Below are 19,889 nucleotides of genomic sequence, written 5' to 3'. Positions count from 1 at the left end.
TTAGTATTATTTTTTATTTTGAAATTGACCGATAGGAAGATTACATTTCTTGTATGTACCGTTCTGTGACTTTTAACACATATTAAAAATTCATGAGCCAGAACAGTCCATTATCTTTCCCGATTCTTTGTGCTATCCTTTAGCCAGTTATGGCCCCCTCCACCATCTGACCACCTGGCAACCAGTGTGACCTATTCTCAAGAGCTACGTGGTTTCTTTTTGAGAATGCCATAGAAATGGAATCAAACTCAGTATGCAACCTTTTAATACTGGCTTCTTTCATGCAGTGTAATGCTTTTGAGTTCCATGCAAATGTTTAGGTGTTTCAAAAGTTCAAACCACTTTTTTGGGGTGCTTAACTTTTTAAATTATAGGCTAACAGAAAGTGGTCAAAAATAGTACTTGAGGGGAACTTTCACCAAGTTTCTCTGAGTGGCAAAAGCTTACATGGTTGTTCTTGAACATCAAAAGCAAGAAATTGACATTATATCAATCCACTGACCTTATGAATATTTCACAGTTTTATAAGCTGTCATTTGTGTGTGTATGTGATTGTATAGTTATTTTTTTTTTCATGAGTTTTGGGCCACACCCAGTGGTGCTCAGGGCTGACTCCTGGCTCTGCACTCAGGGATCACTCTGGCATAGTTTGGGGAACCTATATGGTGTAGGGGATGGAACTCAGGGTGGTCACATGAAAGTCAAGTGCTCTGCCTGCTGTACTATTGCGCTGGAATCTGTGATTATATAGTTCTGTGCCATTTTATTAGATGTATACGTTTGTGTAACATTCATCACAAGATCTAGAACTATTTCAGTATTTCTCATGCTACTTTGTTATTGCACACCCCACCCCCAACGTTCCCCAATCCCCAAATGCTGACAATTGTTAATCTGCTCTTCATCTCTATAATTTTGTCATACTGAGAATGTATGTAAATAGAATCTAACAGTGAATAACTTTTTTTTTTCTTTTTGGGTCATAACCGGCAATGCACAGGGGTTAATTCCTGGCTCTGCACTCAGGAATTACCGCTGGCAGTGCTCAGGGGACCATATGGGATGCTGGGAATCAAACCCAGGTCTGCTGTGTGCAAAGCAAGGACCCTACCCTCTGTGTTATCACTCCAGCCCTGTGAATAACCTTTTGAGATTGGCTTTTATCCCATCTAGCATACTGCCCTTAAGATCCATCCAAGATGCTGTTTGCATTTACTTGGTTCCTGTGATGTGTATGGAACAGTTTGTTTAACCATTTACCCAATGACGAATACCTGGGTTGTTTTCAATTTCTGGCTGAAAGCTTTAATTAATAAAGCTTTTAGAAAATTCAGATCGACCTTTCCGGCGGTGACAGCCTCCCCACGAGAACATGCCTCTCGCCAAGGACCTCCTTCACCCCTCGCCTAAGGAGGAGAAGTGGAAGCACAAGAAGAAGCGGCTGGTGCAGAGCCCCAACTCCTACTTCATGGACGTCAAGTGCCCGGGATGCTATAAGATCACCACTGTCTTCAGCCATGCACAGACCGTGGTTCTGTGTGTCGGCTGCTCCACGGTCCTCTGCCAGCCCACGGGCGGGAAGGCAAGGCTTACAGAAGGATGCTCCTTCAGATGGAAGCAGCACTAAAAGCTCCCTGAATCAGATGAACGGGAAACCATCCCAATAAACACATTTTGGATTAAAAAAAAAAAAGAAAATTCAGATCGATTTCTCATTTCTCTGGGATATCTGTCTTTTCCTTTTCTCCCTCCCTCCCTCCCTCCCTCCCTCCCTCCCTCCCTCCCTCCCTCCCTCCCTGCAGGCCTCCCTGTAGGATAACATTGGGTTTTTCCTTTCAGCCTTGCCAAAGGGAACTTAGTTTACCTTAAAGCAATGTCCTTTCTGTATGGACACAGGAAGACAGTTAATATTATGCTTTATAACTTGGGAGCTGATTAACTCCAATAATATTTACTCCTGGGCATTTGCTTTCTCATTTCCCATTCATCTGACTCAGTTGCCCTTAGATCCTAGCACCCCAAAAGCAGGGTCCTGAGAAGGGATGGAATGGACCCAGGGTAAGCTGTGAGCTACCCTGGCATTGAAATGGGCCAGGTCAAAGAGCCACAATACCCAACTATGAGTTGAGAGCATGGTCATGGACAAATGAGTCATGATCCAAAAGTAACGATTAGACTAGGGCCCTGCTGGGATTAGGAAGACTAACCTGACCTGAGGACTGTGTTCTAGAAAATATAGTGAGATGTACTCAGGAAGAACCAAACTTTAAGTTTGATACATCTCTTATTGTGCTCATACAGAATGACATCCCTAGAAGTATTAGAAGTATATTTACTACAACTATTTAAGTGGATTATTAGCTGAGGAAAGAAGAGAGTGACACACCCTGGATAGTATTCTGCCCTTAAGCAGATCTCCTAGTAATCTGGAGTAATCTCCTTAGATGAGATTTGGTCCTTGGTCCTTTGGTCCTGGAGGAGTGGTCTTACACCTCTTTGTTGATTTGTTAAGGTTCAACCCACCTTTGTGTCACCACCCTATGTGATTGCTATATAAACTAAGACTGTAAGAGCGAAGGGGGGTCAGAGTCAGAAGAGAGAGATAGAATCAGAATTGAGAGCGAGACAGAATTGGGTCAGAGTCAGAAGTAAGGGTCAGAGTCAGAAGTGAGAGGTTGTGGGGCTCTCAAGAGAGAGAAGCAGAAGGGCTCCGGAGAGAGAGATTGAAAGAAGAGAGATCAGAAGAGACTAGAGGAGAGATGACAGAGACAGAGTCAGACATAGAGAGATAGAAGAGAGCACAGCGGCACACACAGAAGCAGAGCACAAAGGAAGAGCCATCCCAATCTGGTCCAAACACAGTGGCTCTAGAGCACCGAACGTGAGCGGCGAGAGAGAGAGAGGGGGGGGGGAGAGAACCGCCCCAAGAGCCCACAAACACACATCATTGCACCCCTTCTGCGCATGCGCGTTTGTATTTCTTCTCCCTCCCTCCCTCCCTCCCTCCCTCCCTCCCTCCCTTCCTTCCTTCCTTCCTTCCTTCCTTCCTTCCTTCCTTCCTTCCTTCCTTCCTTCCTTCCTTCCTTCCTTCCTTCTTTCCTTCCTTCTTTCCTTCTTTTGTTTGTGGGCCATACCCAGTGGTGCTCATGTCTGACTTCTGGCCCTATGCTCAGGGATCACTCCTGGCAGACCTTGGAGACCATATGGGGTGTCAGGAATTGAACCTGGCTCAGATATGTGCATGGCAAGTGCTTTACCTGCTGCATTTTTGCTCAGGTCCCTATTCTCTCCTTTCGATTACACTATCTCCACCTTAGTTTTATTCTCATTACTCAGGCCACTGCTACATTTTCTTAACTGGTGTTCCAGCCTTCAAAGCTGCTCCCAACAGAATTTATATCAGTGATTACATGTGCCCCTTGGTCCAAAAACACTTGAGCAATTCTCAGCTGCCTAGGCAGTCTAACAAATATCCTGTTCCGGGAACTGGTAGATAGCCCAGCACCACATAGCCCTCCCATAGCACCTAACACTTCTGCCTATAGAATCTGTCAGATTATTGGTGGAAGTGGCATACAGCCAATTCCAGACTCTGCTGGGAAGGCCCCCTCAAATTGAAAAAATGTTTTTGGACCACACCCTGGAGTGCTTGGGGTTTACTCCCAGTTTTATGCTCAGGTGTGATTCTTATGTGTTGTCTGAGATCAAACTTGAGCTTCCTGCATGTAAAGCATAAGCTCAAGTCATTGAGCTATCCAGTTCTATTTTGTAATGCTTATATTTTCCAAAATCTATACCTCTTCTTATGTTGTCTTTTTTTTTGCTTTTTTTTGGGTCACACCTGGCGATGCACAGGGGTTACTACCAGCTCATACACTCAGGAATCACTCCTGGTGGTGCTCAGAGGACCATATGGGATGCTGAGAATCAAACCCGGGTTGGCCGTGTGCAAGGCAAACACCCTATCCACTGTGCTATTGCTCCAGCCCCATTGTCTTTTTTGAGAGGGGGTTTTCAAGTGGTTCTCAGGAGGTCTAGGGGCCCAAGTGGCAATTCTCAGTCAAACAGACTGTGTCAGTTCAGTACAAAGGCCTGAGAATGTGATGGTGCTAAGGCCCTGTAGCGCCGGGGATACTGGGGCCACCCTATTGTGGAACCAAGTTGTGCTGGGAATCAAACCTGGGTCAGGCACATGCCAAATACGCAGCCTAACTGCCCTATCATCTCCTGGCCACTTATGTTGTTGTCCTTGTTGAGGGAAAGTTGAGAAAGTCATGACCTTCAGTATAGCCAGAGTTTGGTGGGTACCTGGATGAACCAAAGTCTCTGTCCAAGTGTTCCAACAACACTTGTTCATGGAAAGGAAAAGTGAGCATGGTATGCTCCGCTGCTCTGCCTTAGGTTACATTTGGGGGCAATTAAGAGAAACAACAGAAACATTTTCTACTCAAAGTTGATGGTAAATTTAGGTAACAATAAATAATGTATCCTTCAATAATCTCCAGTTGTTTACCTCTCACATATAACTTTTCCACAGTGGATGGCAACTGAGAAAACCCTGAAGGCCAGCAGGTTCTGGGGCATGGAGAGATGTGGAATATAGAATGGAGGAGGCAAACTCAAATACCCATAAGAATTCAAGCAGGTATCACCTGTGAGTAAAGCAGAATGGGAAGCAGACATATGCAACCATCTCGATCCTTTTATTACTTTCTCACTTTGAATCATGATGTGTACTCAAGGTATGATAAATCCTGATAGCAAACCTCATTTTATTGTACTTTATGTTATTGTGCTTCACAGATGTGTGCTTTGTTTGTATAGTTTTGCTTGGGGGCACACACCTGGCTGTGCTCAGGGCCTACTCCTGGCTCTATGCTCAGGGATCATTCCTGGCGGAGCTCAGGGAACCATATGGGGAATCAAATTCAGGTCGGTGCATGCAAGGCAAGTGGACTATCTGCTCGACTACTGCTCTGGCCCTCCTAGAAGCTCACATTTTATTTATTTATTCTTTGGTTTTTGAGTCACACTTGGCGATGCTCATGGGTTACTTCTGGCTCTGCACTTATGATTCCCTCTTGGCAGTGCTTGCGGGACATTATGAGATGCCAGAGATTGAACCCAGGTCTGTTGCATGCAAGGCAAGCTCCCTACCTGTTTTACTATCTCTCTGGCCCCAGAAATTCACATAATTTTTGAGGGCCATACTTCATGGTATGCAGGCTGAATCCTGGCTCTGTGCTCAGGGATCACTTCTGGTGGAGCTTGGGGGACCTGGTCCGAATCAAACCCTGGTAAGTCACATATAAGACAAGTCCCTACAAGTACTCTGGTTCTGGCCCCAGAGGTTCACATTTAATGCAAAATTTCCATGCTGTTAAATGTAGATAAATGATTTAATTTTGAAAAGAATATTTGTGTGTGAAGCGTGGAGAATATTGTATAAGCCAATGATGTGGTCAGTGGTAGAACAGCAGAGTACTCACATGTATGAGGCCCTGGGTTGAGCCCCAGCACCACAAAGAAAGAAAGTAAAAGAAAAACTACTGCGTGGGTATTAATATGTAAGACTATATGTAAAACTACATCTATTAATATGTAAGACTACAGAAAATAATTTGGTAGGAATAAGTATAAATTATAGGTTTCCAATTTGTGATCTTGAAAATTTTTTCTGGGTCGGTCCTGACTTACAGGACTAGCATCCCATTTAGCTCTTAAGTATTTTGATTTGGACAATAAGTTATCCTGTCACCCTACTTATGATATCAAAGAAGGTATAAGTAAGTGGGGCTCAGAAGGCCTGGGTTTTATTGACTCATCCACCAACTACTTCATTTCTTCATCCATTTCCCAATTAACATTTATGGAGGATCTATTCTGTGGTAGGTACTAATTCTGTGCTAGGTGAAATCTCTCTTTAGTCATTTTTAAATAAACAGGCTTCAAGTTTTGAGCATTTTTTGTTTATAAGAAAACTGAGCACAAAATATAAAGAACTCTCTTATTTCTCCTTTCTCTCTAGGCAGGCAGTTCCCCCTGTTCTTATCCTTTATTTACACATGTTACATTCGTTAGTTAGCTATTGAATGGATATTGATACATTATTTTTTTTTTAATTTATTTATTTTTAATTAGAGAATCACCGTGAGGGTACAGTTACAGATTTATACACTTTTGTGCTTATACTTCCCTCATACAAAGTTTGGAACCCATCCCTTCACCAGTGCCCATTCTCCACCACCCGTAAACCCAGTGTCCCTCCCACCCTCCCCAATCCCATCTCCCCCCCACCCCACCCTGCCACTGTGGCAAGGCATTCCCTTCTGTTTTCTCTCTCTAATTAGCTGTTGTGGTTTGCAATAAAGGTGTTGAGTGGCCGCTGTGCTCAGTCTCTAGCCCTCATTCAGCCCGCAACTCCCTTCCCCCACATGGCCTTCGACTACAATGTAGTTGGTGATCGCTTCTCTGAGTTGACCTTTCCCCGGAACGTGAGGCCAGCCTCGAAGCCATGGAGTCAACCTCCTGGTACTTATTTCTACAGTTCTTGGGTGTTAGTCTCCCACTCTGTTATTCTATATACCATAGATGAGTGCAATCTTTCTATGTCTGTCTCTCTCTTTCTGACTCATTTCACTCAGCATGAAACTTTTCATGCCCATCCACTTAACTACAAAATTCTTGACTTCCTTTTTTCTAACAGCTGCATAGTATTCCATTGTATAGATGTACCAAAGTTTCCTCAACCAGTCATCCGTTCTGGGGCATTCGGGTTTTTTCCAGATTCTGGCTATTGTAAACAGTGCTGCGATGAACATACATGTGCAGATGTTGTTTCGATTGTACTTTTTTGCCTCTCTGGGATATATTCCCAGCAGTGGTATTGCTGGGTCAAATGGGAATTCAATATCTAATTTTTTGAGAGTCGTCCAAATTGTTTTCCAGAAGGGCTGAACCAGTCGGCATTCCCACCAGCAGTGAAGAAGGGTCCCTTTCTCCCCACATCCTCTCCAACAGCGGTTGCTTTTGTTCTTTTGGATGTGTGCTAGTCTCTGTGGTGTGAGGTGGTATCTCATGGTTGTTTTGATCTGCATCTCTCTGATGATTAGTGATGTAGAGCACTTTTTCATGTGCCTTTTGGCCATTCGTATTTCTTCCTTGGTAAAGTTTCTGTTCATTTCTTTGCCCCATTTTTTGATGGGGTTGGATGTTTTCTTCTTGTAGAGCTCAACCAGTGCTTTATATACCATTGATATCAACCCCTTATCTGATGGGTATTGTGTAAATATCCTTTCCCATTCTGTGGATAGTCTTTGTATTCTGGTCACTGTATCTCTTGCGGTGCAGAAGCTTTTTAGTTTAATGTAGTCCCATTTGTTGATCTCTGTTTTTACTAGATTGCTTAGTTCCGTGTCACGTTTGAAGATACCTTTATCTTCAATATCGTGGAGGGTTTCGCCGACCTTGTCTTCAATGTACCTTATGGTTTGTGGTCTAATGTTGAGGTCTTTAATCCATTTTGATCTGACTTTTGTGCATGGTGTCAGGTCAAGGTCTACGCCCATTTTTTTGCATGTGGTTGTCCAGTTGTGCCAGCACCATTTGTTAAAGAGGCTTTCCTTGCTCCACTTCACATCTCTTGCTCCCTTATCAAAGATTAGATGGTCATACATTTGGGGTTGTGTTGATACATTATTTTTAAGTACCGCCCAGAATTCACATCAGGATCCCTTCTCAGTGGTGTACAGTTCTGAGTGTGTATAAGCATATAATGCTGATCTGTCGTCATAGTATCTTTACCATCACAGTATCATTCAGAATTGTTCACAGCATCATCCATTCATCTCCTCCTTCCCCCAAAGTCCTGGCCACTATGATTTTTTTTTTTTTGCTTTTTTGGGTCACACCCAGCGATGCACAGGGGTCACTCCTGGCTCATGCACTCAGGAATTACTCCTGGCGGTGCTCGGGGGACCATATGGGATGCTGGGATTCGAACCCGGGTCGGCCGCGTGCAAGGCAAACGCCCTACCCGCTGTGCTATCACTCCAGCCCCCTGGCCACTATGATCTTTTAACCATTTCTATCATTTGCCTTTTACAGAATGTCATATGATTAGAACCAATCAGCATGGAGTCTTTTCAGATCTACTTGTTTCATTTAGAAATGTGTGTGTGAAAGGGCGGGGGGAACAGTCTGTTCTGCACATAAAGAGGGAGGTGGGGTCAGCTGCTAATGACTATGCCTGGGTGCTTGTAGCTCCCATCATTGGGCAGGTAGTTGAGGATGATGATGGGGATCTTGTGGGCCTTAAGGTCCTTCATGATGACAGCAGGAGGTCATCATGGTGGCACACATTGTGAGCGGTGACGCTCATCCTTATACCAAGATACCAAGGTGGCATCTGGTTGGCCTGCAGATGCTTGTGGGAGGGAAAAATCTCCACATTCTCCTGGACCTCTTCCTCAGTGTTCTCCAAGTCATCAAGCCCTTTACCCCCCTCCATCAAAGCTGTCCTTGCTGTCAGACATGACACCCGCTCTGGACCCATGACCCATGCTGAGACCCACAAACTGGGTACCCTGATCTCTCTCAATGTCGTGACCATGGGCACTCTCTAGCAATATGTATTTAAGTTTTTACATGTCTTACATTTCTCATTTTTGGGCCATCCCTGGTGATGTTCAATGATTACTCCTTGCTTTGTGCTCAGGGATCATTCCTGGCATTGCTCATGCTCAAGAGACCATATGCTGTGTCAGGGATCCAAATAGGGTAGTTGCAGTGCCCAGCAAATGCCTTAACCATTGTACTAGCTTTTAGCCCGCTACATGTCATTTTTTAAAAAAGCTGGATAGTACATTCCTTTTTATCCTCTCTCCTTTTCCTTCCTTTTGTTGTTGTCATTATGAGGACAGGATCACATAACCCCCTGACTGTGGTGTCTGTACACTTAGTTGTGATGCTCTGGGGATTGGGGGGTGTCACAATCAAATTGTGGTGCTCACATTCTAAGCCATATTGCACACCAGAGGTCATGCTCCTTTTAGTTGTGGGATTGCACTCCCTCTTTCTTCTGTAAAATTTGTACTCCTTTTGTACATTCTGGTAGTACAAACTAGAGGTAGCCACAGTGGTTACACACATGCTCACTACAGGTCACACTTTTGGGCACTGGTGCTAGGACAGGTTGTGGAGTTGTGCCACTTTTAGTTGTTTTTAAACAGAACTGACTGTGGACATCACTTGTGGTTTTGGACATCACAGACAATAGAGCTGCCAGATACAACAGCATCATGTTAAATGCATGTGCTGGCACCAGGACCTTATGTCTGCAAGGTGTGCAATCTAAGTCACTGATCTGTGGTTCCAGGCCTGTGCTGAAAAATATTCCACTGTTTGGATGTACCACAGTTTGTTTATCCATCACTCCCTGAATTACATCTTGGTTGCTTCTACATTTTGGCAATTATGAACAAAGCTGCTATAAACATTCATCTACAGGCTTTTGTGTGGGCATGAGATTTCAATTTATTGCAGTAAATATCAAGGAATACATTTGCTGGATCATATGTTGAAAGTATATTTAGCTTTGAAAGAAACTGCCAAAGTATCTTCCAAATTCGTCATACAATTTTGTCTTCCTACCAGCAATGAATGAGAGTTCCTGTTTCTCCACATTATTTCTTTGCCAGCATTTGTTGTCAGTATCTTGAAATTTAACTATGCTACTCTGTAGTAGTATCTCATTATTTAAATTTGCAATTTCTTATGAATAAGATAGTGAACATACCTTTATATACTTTCTTTGGTGAGGTATCTGTTGATATCTTTTTAAATTTTTAATTTTTTATTGAATCACCATAAGATTCAGTTACAAACTTTCATGTTTAAGTTTCAGTCATACAATGATCGAGCACCCATCCCTCTACCAGTGCACATTTTCCACTACCAATGTTCCCAGTATTCCTCCTGCTACCCCCACCCCATCCTATCCCCTGCCTCAATGGCAGGTACCTTCCTTCTTACTCTAGCTCTACTTTTGGGCATTATGGTTTGCAATACATATACTAAGAGGCCATCATGTTTGGTCCTTAGTCTACTTTCAGCACGCATCTCCCATCCCGAGTGATCCCTCCAACCATCATTTACTTAGTGGTCTCTTCTCCATCCCAACTTCCTTTTCCCCTAATACATGAGACCTGCTTCCAAACAGTGGAGTGATCCCTGCCCCCCAGGGAACCAGCCCCAACAGCCAAAAACATCCAGACCTTAACTACCACCATGCTCACATCCACTTTCCACACACTCAGGCTGAGCCTCAACAACGAGTGAACCCCCAGAAAACCCAGGTATGCGGGATTTTTTGATTGAGAACTCTGGGTTCAAAAGGACTGGGAATGAAGATATTCTGCCCATAGCCCCCTGTCTTTGGCAACTCAGCAGTCACACCCATAAGTCACCCCTGGCTGGCGCCAGGTAATCTCGTCATTGGCCACCATTCAGATCTCATGTACTTCTCTCCCAGAAGGGAATATACATGATGCTTGCCATAACCATGCCACCGGACACCATGCCAGGCTGTTTCACCTGGTGCGATCCAAAGGGGTATGGGTAAGACTCCTCTCTACCCCAAGGGACCCAGTCCCGGCAGCCAAAAACCTCAAGAACTCAATCGCTACCATGCTCATGGCCACTCTCCACACGCTCGAGCTGAGCCTCACGCACGAGTGAATCTTTTCCTGGACTACACGGCCGTATTTGTGGCCATGCAACACTTCAAAGGATACCCTACCCATACTCCAAGAGTACTGCACCACATTTGATAGGTTCAAATAGGAGGCGACCAATCTTAGAGGGAAATATTATATTATTTATGTTCTGCTTTGGGACAGGGATTGGGGTTTGGAAGGCAAACACCCGAAATATGGTGGTGGTAAGGTGTAATGGTGTTGGGATTGGTGTTTGAATATTAAATGTAATCAAATATTGTGAACTACTTTATAAAATAAAATATTAAAAAACCCCAAACAAACAGTGGAGTGAGGGGCTGGAGCGATAGCACAGCAGGTAGGGCGTTTTCCCTGCACACGGCCGACCCGGGTTCGATTCCCAGCATCCCTTATGGTCCCCTGAGCACCGCCAGGGGTAATTCCTGAGTGCAGAACCAGGAGTGACCCCTGCATAATGCTGGGTGTGACCTAAAAAGAAAAAGCAAACAAACAAAAAAAACAGTGGAGTGATCCTCCTGGCCCTTATCTCTATTCTCCTTAGGTGTTAGTCTTGTATTATGTTATTTTATATTTCACAAATGAGTGCAGTAATTCTATGTCTGTCTGTCTCTTTCTGACTAATTTCACTTAACATGATACTCTCTAGCTGCATATTATTCCATTGTGTAGATGTACCAAAGTTTCTTCAATCAGTCACTTGTTCTCGAGCACTTGGGTTTTTTTCTAGATTCTGGCTATTGTGAACAATGCTGCAATAAACACACAAGTGCAGATATCATTTCTACTGTGTTTTTTTCATCCCTCGGATATATTCCCAGAAGTGCTATTGCTGGGTCCTATGGGAGCTCAATTTCTAGTTTTTGGAGCAATGTCCATATTGTTTTCCAAAAAGGCTGGACCTGTCTGTATTCCCACTGATGATGAATGAGATTCCCTTTCTCCCCACATGCACGCCAGCACTAGTTGTTTTTGTTCTTTTTGATGTGTGTTCTTTTTTCTGTGGTGTAAGATGATATCTCAATGTTGTTTTGATTTGTATCTCCCTGATGGTTAGCAATGTAGAGTATTTTTTCATGTGACTTTTGGCCATTTGAAGTTTTTGAGGAAGTTTCTATTCATTTCTTCTTCTCATTTTTTGATGGGACTGGAGGTTTTTTCTTGTAAAGTTCTACCAGTGTCTTGTATATCCTGGATATTAAACCCCTATCTGATGAATATTGGGTAAATATTTTTCCCATTCCGAGGCCTCTCTCTGTATTTGGTCACTGTTTCTTTTGTGGTATAGAAGCTTTTTATTTTATTTTAATGTAGTCCCATTTGTTTTTGTTTGTTTCCACTTGCTTGTTCTGTGGTGTTTCATCCTTGAATATCCCTTTAGCTTCAATATTACGGAGGGTTCTGCCTACATTTTCCTACATGTACCTTATGGATTCAGGTCTGATGTCTTTTGCTCTTTTTATTTGCAGCCTTTTATTTCCCCCTTCCATTTTCTTTGGTGCTTTGTTGCGATGTCTGGCAGTTGCATACTTGGTTGCAGTATTCACATACTTACTTGGTTGTGGTGCTCACTGGGGTTGCAGTGTGCCAGGGATTGCACTGGGGATCAAACTGGCAGAGCTATATCTGATGACATGAGGTGGTGCTGGGGATTAAACCTGTGACCTCACAAATGCAAAGTGTGTGCTCTACTACTAAGATATATCCCTGGGCCCCATCTTTAGTCTTTAACATAGAGCAGCATTCTTCAATAGAATTTTCTGGAATGACGCCCATGTTCTATATCTATGTTGCCCAATACGGTAGCCTGTAGTTACATGTTGTTACTGAGCACTTGAAATGTGGCCCGTGTGACTGAATTTATCAAATTTTATTATTTAACTTAAACTAAATGTTAACTTAAACTAAATGCCGCTTCCAGGAGAGTGGTCTTATAGTCTCGGATGTTGGCCGTTGGGTGTGGCTGCCAAACTACTGGAAAATGGGGGGTCTGGGTGGATAAGGCCCAGTCCCAATCTGAGCAGGCTTGGAGATCTCAGCCCCGGGTCCCGCACACCTGGCTTCCTCTGCTTGCCCCTTCACGCATGAAGCTTGTCCAAACGACATCTAATAGCCTTGTTCTCCCTCTTAGAGAACCTGACAAGCTACCAAGAGTCTATTGCCCGGAGAGCCTTGCAAGCTTCCCATGGCGTATTCATATCCCAAATACAGAAAAAGATATATACATAACTCTTGGAAAGCCTGGCAAGCTACTGAGAGTATTCTGCCCACATGGCAGAAACTAGCAAGCTACTCGTGGCATATTCGATATGCCAAAAACAATAATGATAGGTCTCATTCCCCTGACCCTGAAAGAGCCTCCAACTGTTGGGAAAGATGAGTAAGGAGAGGCTGCTAAAATCTCAGGGCTGAGTGTAATAGAGATGTTACTGGTGCTCGCTCGAGTAAATCGACGAACAACGGGATGACAGTGACATTGATACAGTGAACTTAAACTAAAATTGTCACATGTGGGTAGTATTGGACATTTCACAGACTAGATACAAAAGTGTTCCGTTATGCTTTATTTTCCTTTATGATGTTGACTTGGGGGAGGAGGGTCTTGCTTACTTTCTCCTTCATTTATAGCTATTGTTTTTTATTTTGAGCCACAGCCAGAGGTGCTCTGGGATTATTCCTGGCAAGCTTAGAGGGTATAGGGTGCTGGGGATCAAACCCAATCTGTCACAGGCAAGGAAAACAACCTGCCTGCTGTACTATCTTTCTGGCCCCTATCTCCAACCTTTCAATTTACTACTAAATCCTGAGAAATCTACCACAATAGGGGCCGGAGCGATAGCACAGCGGGTAGGGCGTTTGCCTTGCACACGGCCAACCCGGGTTCGATTCCCGATATCCCATATGGTCCCCCAAGCACTGCCAGGAGTAATTCCTGAGTGCAAAGCCAGGAGTAACCCCTGAGCATCACTGGGTGTGACCCAAAAAGAAAAAAAAGAAATCTACCACAATATTCCACATCCTTTCACTCCTTTCCATGCTTTATTCCCCAGCCTTTACATGGATAACCCTCATAACCTCAAATCTAGTCTCTTTGTTAAGGAGATTATGCTAAATGAGATGAATCAGAGGAGAAAGACAAATACTGTGTGATTTTACTCATTTGAGGAATATAAACAAAGCAAATGAACAAACAAAACAAAAACAGAACCTTTAGACTGACAGTGTGATAGTGGTTGCATTACCAGAGGGGAGCAGGGGAACTAGAACAGGTAGATGGGGTTGACTGGTTGAATGGCTGAACATTTAAGTGGTAATCATAGCACGGTACATGCAGTGGTTGTAGTGAGAAACTAGGTACCTGGAACTGATGGGGTATTTTTAACTGATGTTAACTTAAATAACAAAAAAAAATGATGGTTGGAGAGAAAGTACAAAGGTTAAGGCTTGCTTAGTATGTGACTGTGGCTGTTTTGCCACTTAGAATCCCAGTATTGTCCCCAGAGCACTGCTAAGTGTGTGCCCTTAGCACCAAGCCATGTGTGACCCTTGAACACTAGCAGGTATGGTCTTCTAAACAAAAGCAGAACAAAGTAGGCCACCTGTGTCCATTTGTATTCCCTACAACCTGTTCTCTATATAGTACCACATCACCCCTATACTAAAAAATCTCTATATGACTTCCTGTCACATCTAGAGCAAAAGTCAAATTACTTAAACTAACAAGCCTTGCCAGATCTGGCCCTATGTTCCAACTTTTATCACTTTTTTTTCCTTTCTCTGTTCTAGCCACACTGGGTTTCTTTGTGTTGCTGGAACATGTGAATGCTTTTTCTTTCCTCTGAGGGAAAGATATGTCTGCTTTCTTTGCACTTGCTCTTCCTTTTGCCTGAATTATCTTACCATGGATATTCCTATTTCTGATTCTTTACATTATTCAGGTCTCAAATTAAAAGTCACCTCGGAGAGACCTTAAGGCCGGCCAATCTAAGTGACCATCTTCCAGTCACTCATTGGGTGTGAGTGATTGATTCCCTACGTAATCCTATTTCAAAATTTTCAGTGTACTTAGAACACTCTGCCATGTGGGGCACGATACTTTTGGTAGCTTGCTGGGCTCTCCGAGAGGGGTGGAGGAATCGAACATGGGTCAGCTACCCGTGGTGTATTCGATATGCCAAAAACAGTAACAATAAGTCTCACAATGAAACGTTACTGGTGCCCGCTTGAGCAAATCGATGAGCAACGGGATGATTGTGACTGTGACTGTGACTTACTAGAAACATCTTAAGTGTCTACTTGCTCGCTGTCTGTCTGCTTTCACAAGCTTGGCAATAATAGTTGTTCAAAAACCATTCACTGAAGGAAGGGCTTGCTCTCTCAAGCTTGTGTTCTCCCCTAGAACACATATCTTTGCTTGCTGGCTTTTTCCATTCTGGAAAAGCCCATGTTCTTTTTTTTTTCTTTTCGGGTCACACCCGGCGATGCACAGGGGTTACTCCTGGCTTTGCACTCAGGAATTACTCCTGGCAGTGCTCATGGGACCATATGGGATGTTGGGATTGGAACCCGGGTTGGCCGCGTGCAAGGCAAACGCCCTATCCGCTATGCTATCGCTCCAGCCCCAAAAGCCCATGTTCTTTTTTGAACACACATCCTCTCTTTCTCTTCCCTCATGTCTTTCTGAAAAATTTTGTTCAACAAAGACTGTTACACACACATGCACACACACACAAACACACACAAATTAACTGAAGGAAGGAATGAACATCTGCATACCAGGCACATGATGAAGCACTTCCTCATTCAATCTCCTGAGGTTTATAAAGGAACAGTGCCTTACAATGTGGTTGATGTGTGCAAACTGATGCTTATAAAACACCATCTAGGGGCTGGAGACATAGTAAATGGATTAAAGCACTTGCTGCACTCTCAGCCAACCTCACATTGAATCTTTAGCACTGTATGTGCATATATGGTCTCCTGAGCACTGCCAGGAGTGATTCCTGATCAAAGAGCCAAGAGTAAGGCCTGAGCATTGAAGAAATATTGGGGGTGACCCCAGAACCTCTTGGAGGTTGAGTGACACCTCTGAACAACAGAAAAAACTTAGGGTTTTCCCCCCTCCCACCAGCACTGTTCACCCACATTTGGACAGTTCATTGTTGATCACTGTACATGTACAGATCACAGAGTTATACTTACAAAGGAAACTGGGGAGACCTCGGCTGCCCATGCTGATGGGAGCAAGGTAGTGTGGGATGTCCATGGGGGACCCGCCAGGATACCCACGCATTTGTAAAATTTGGTTCAAAGTCCAAAGAACAAAAAGAAAGCACTGCTTGGCCCCACCTCACTATCCTCGTGGCATGGTTGATGGGGGTGCCAGGAGGGGTGCACACTGCCAGGGCCTGGCATCAAGGGGGACCTGGTCCAAGAAGAGGCCATGGGCAGGAGGAATCTGGCAGTAAGTGGAACCAGAGCCAAGAAAGGGCCATGGGCAGGAGGTAGAGCTCAGCACCAGCATGGCTGGGCCAGTCTCCTGCGGGGCTGGCTTCTGGGTTCTCAAGTGGCTCCATCACTATGGCTGACCAGGTGGTCACTTGGGAATGGGAGGAAGCAGCTCTGGGTTGCTCACTCTCAGGTCAGGGAGATAAGATACCAAGAATAGGCACTTGACTGATGGACATTTAGTATGTTTCTAAGACGTCCAACACAGAAGTACTCCCTATGGGGATGTTGTCATATTTACTTTTTTTTTCTGGTTTTTGGGTCACACCCGGCGATGCACAGGGGTTACTCCTATCTCTTCACTCAGGAATTACCCCTGGCAGTGCTCAGGGTACCATATGGGATGCTGGGATTCGAACCCGGGTTGGCCGCGTGCAAGGCAAACGCCCTACCCGCTGTGCTATCGCTCCAGCCCCTGTTGTCAAATTTACTTAACAGCTATACTAATAGTAACAATATTTATCCTTATATCAACTCAAAATGAAAATTTGGTAGGGAGGCTCCCCAATGGTGCTCAGGTGGTTGGAGGGTACCACCAGCAATTCTCTGCCAACTGGGCTGGTGGTTGAGGATGCAGTGCTGTGGGGCTGAGAATATACCTGGATCACCACGGTGCGACTGGGGACCTCCAGGGTATACCAGAGATGCTCGGGGTGACCATGTGGTACCAGGAATCAAAGCCAAGTTGAGTGCATGCTAGGTCATCACTGTACTGTCTCCCAGTCCCTCAAAAAATTTAATTTGACTTCATCTATGCTAAATAATTTTAAACTATGTATCATCAATAATGAAACAGGCAAAACACTTCATGGTTGAACCTAGATGCATCTTTAATGACATTGCCATTGGGCAAGCAAACAGAAGCAAAGATAAGCAAATGGGACCTTATTAAATCAAGGAGCTTCTACACCACAAAGGAAACAATGACCACAATAATAAATGGCACCCCACAGGCTGCAAGAGAATTGCCCACCTCTCATACTAACAAAGGGTTAGTATCCAAGATATATAAAGTGCTTGTAAATGTTAACAAGAAAAAATTCAGCCCCATCAAAAACTGTGGGAGAACAGACACTTCCTCAAAGAATACTTTCAGATGGCCAATAAGTATATGAAAAATCCTCTGCATCACTGATCATTAGGGAAATGCAAATCAAAACAACAATGAAATGTCGCCTTACATTAGTGAGTGTGACACACATCACAATGGATTAAAATGACAATTAGAGTTTCCCCAGCACCACTTGTTTAAGAGGTTTGCCTTGCTCACTTCATATTTATTGCTCCTTTATCAAAGACTAGCATGATATATATTTGATCATATACTGAGGGTCTGTTGTCAGGATATTCAACTCTATTCCATTGGTCTGTAGGTCTGTCTTTATTCCAATATCATGCTGTTTTAATTATTACCACTTCGTGTACTATGTGAAGTTGGGTAGGTGATGCTTCCCATCTTCTTTTCTCCAAGGATTGCTTTAGCTATTCGTGGGGCTTTCTTGTTTCATGTGACTTTCCGGAGTGTTTTTAATGCCAGGCAAAATGTCAGGTCAAAGTGGACTAAAGACCTCAATATCAGACCTGATAGGATGCATGGAGAAAAATTTACCCTCCATGACACTGAAGCTAAAGGCATCTTCAAAGATGAAACACCACTGACCAAGTAAGTGGAAACAAATGAGACTACATTAAACTAAGAAGCTTCTGCACCTCAAAAAAAAAAAAACCAGTGACATATATACAAAGATCGCCCACAGATTGAGAAACATTATTTACGTAATACCCATCAACAAAGGTGTTAATATCCAAGATATATAAGGCACTGGTGGAACTTTACAAGAAAAAAATACAACCCCATCAGAAACTGGGGAGAATAAATGAATAGAAACTTCCTCAAAGAAGAAATACAAATGGCCCAAAGACACAGGAAAAAATGCTCTACATCACTAATCATCAGGGAGATGCAAATCAAAGCAACGAGACATCATCTCACACCACAGAGACTGGCACACATCAAACAGCAAGAGAGGGCCGGAGTGATAGCACATTGGGTGGGGCATTTGCCTTGCATGTGGCTGACCTGGGTTCAATCCCCAGCATCCCATATGGTCCCCCATGCACCTCCAGGAATAATTCCTGAGTGCAGAGCCAGGAGTAACCCCTGAGCAATGCTGGGTGTGACCCCCAAAAAAGAAAAAAAAAGAGCAAGAGCAACCAGTGCTGGTGTGGATGAGGGGTGAAAGGAACTCTCTTGGGTATGCCAACTTATTCAGGTTTTTTTGAAAACAATATGGGCATTCCTCAAAAAGCTAGAAATTGAGCATCTATCCCATCAATATCAATTCTGATAGTATACCTGTGGGCACAAAAAACACACAGCAGAAATGCTATCTGCACTGATTCCTGAGCAGAGAGCCAGGACTAATCCTGAGTATTGCTGGGTGTGACCCAAAAGGCGAAAGCCAATAAATAAAGAAAGAAACTATGATACAATGAAATACAACTTGGCTATAATATAAGAAAAAATCATGCAATTTGTCACTACATGGATGGACTGGAGAGAATCATGCTGAGTGAAGTCAGACAGAGAAGGACAGGTACAGAATGATTTCTCTCTCATGTGAGCTATAATGAAACATAGTAAAAGAGTAACAAAATGCCGAGATCTAGTCTATAGAACTGTTTACCATGGCAGTGAGATGTGGGTGGAGGAGGTGGGTGTTGAGTGGTGGGGGGGACGACTGAGGTGGTGCTGAGACAATGTTGGAGGTAAATGGACACCTTTGGTAGGAGGTGTGGTGTGGAAATGTTGCATTCATGAAATAATATTATCGACATTATTGTAAAATTACAAATCATATGACTAAAAATTTAACACCTATTTGGCCTTTTCTATGCTAAATGATGATGTTAATAAAAACATGAATGGATATGCTTGGTATATCTAAGAATACATTAAAATAAATATGACTATATCGTTACAAAATACATGACCTCAAATGGTCTCTCACAGACTACAAATGCCGCTGATGCTGGGTTCTGGGGTCAAAGAAAAGAAGAAGATGGTTGTGGCATTCAAGGAACTCTTACACTTTCAAGAAAGCATAATGAAGTGAAATACATCATCATCCAAAACATCAAGGCAATAAATGGTCAGTCTTTCCAGAGTGTCAAGGATATCAAAAGAATGGGCATGGAAGACTTCCCAGAGGAGGTGACATCATGAAAGGCAAGTGGGAATGTTGCAGATGGCAGGAACAAAGCAGACTGTCTATTGGGAACTGCAAAGGTTTTGTGGCCATAGCACAGGGCCAGGGTTTGGGATGGGGACAATTAAATTGAACAGATGGCCAGAGGACTGATCATCAAGAGCCTCAAAGTCTTATCCTGGAGGCCTTAGGGAGTCACTGAAGGATTTTTAGGAGGGAGAAGGCCCATCTAGTGGGTTCCTGGGCAAATTTCCCAGCTGCTGCCCTATCACATGGCTTGAAGGTTTTACTCTCTACCTGGAAACAATGGCAGGTCAACCCTGGAAACAATGGCAGGCCAAAGGATGTTTGTGAAGTCTTGGTAGGATAAGGATGACTGATTTAATTCTTAATTGTTAATTGTATTGCTTTGTTTTTGTAGGAATGTAGCTCCCTCCTA

The 19,889-nt window shown here is 43.6% G+C and overlaps 2 protein-coding genes across 2 annotated transcripts in view; one reads left to right on the top strand and one right to left on the bottom strand.

Annotated features, from left to right (window-relative positions):
• HDAC8 (histone deacetylase 8) overlaps nucleotides 1–19,889 on the bottom strand; it is a 388,207-nt gene that overhangs the window by 1,823 nt on the left and 366,495 nt on the right. The gene's annotated exons all lie outside the window — the stretch shown is intronic.
• Nucleotides 1,346–1,666, top strand: LOC101554894 (40S ribosomal protein S27-like). Its single transcript, XM_055122722.1, has one exon. It carries the CDS (start codon nucleotides 1,373–1,375, stop codon nucleotides 1,625–1,627), a length of 255 nt encoding a protein of 84 aa, XP_054978697.1. The 5' UTR covers nucleotides 1,346–1,372; the 3' UTR covers nucleotides 1,628–1,666.

This window comes from Sorex araneus, chromosome X (genome assembly GCF_027595985.1).
Source record: "Sorex araneus isolate mSorAra2 chromosome X, mSorAra2.pri, whole genome shotgun sequence".
NCBI classification, from domain to species: Eukaryota; Metazoa; Chordata; class Mammalia; order Eulipotyphla; family Soricidae; genus Sorex; species Sorex araneus.
The sequence above is the reverse complement of the archived record's forward strand: the minus strand, read 5'-3'. Positions and strand labels throughout refer to the sequence as shown.

Coding starts and splice junctions, on each gene's coding strand:
- LOC101554894 (XM_055122722.1), top strand. CDS start 1,373: ATGCCTCTCGCCAAGGACCTCCTTCACCCCTCGCCTAAGGAGGAGAAG.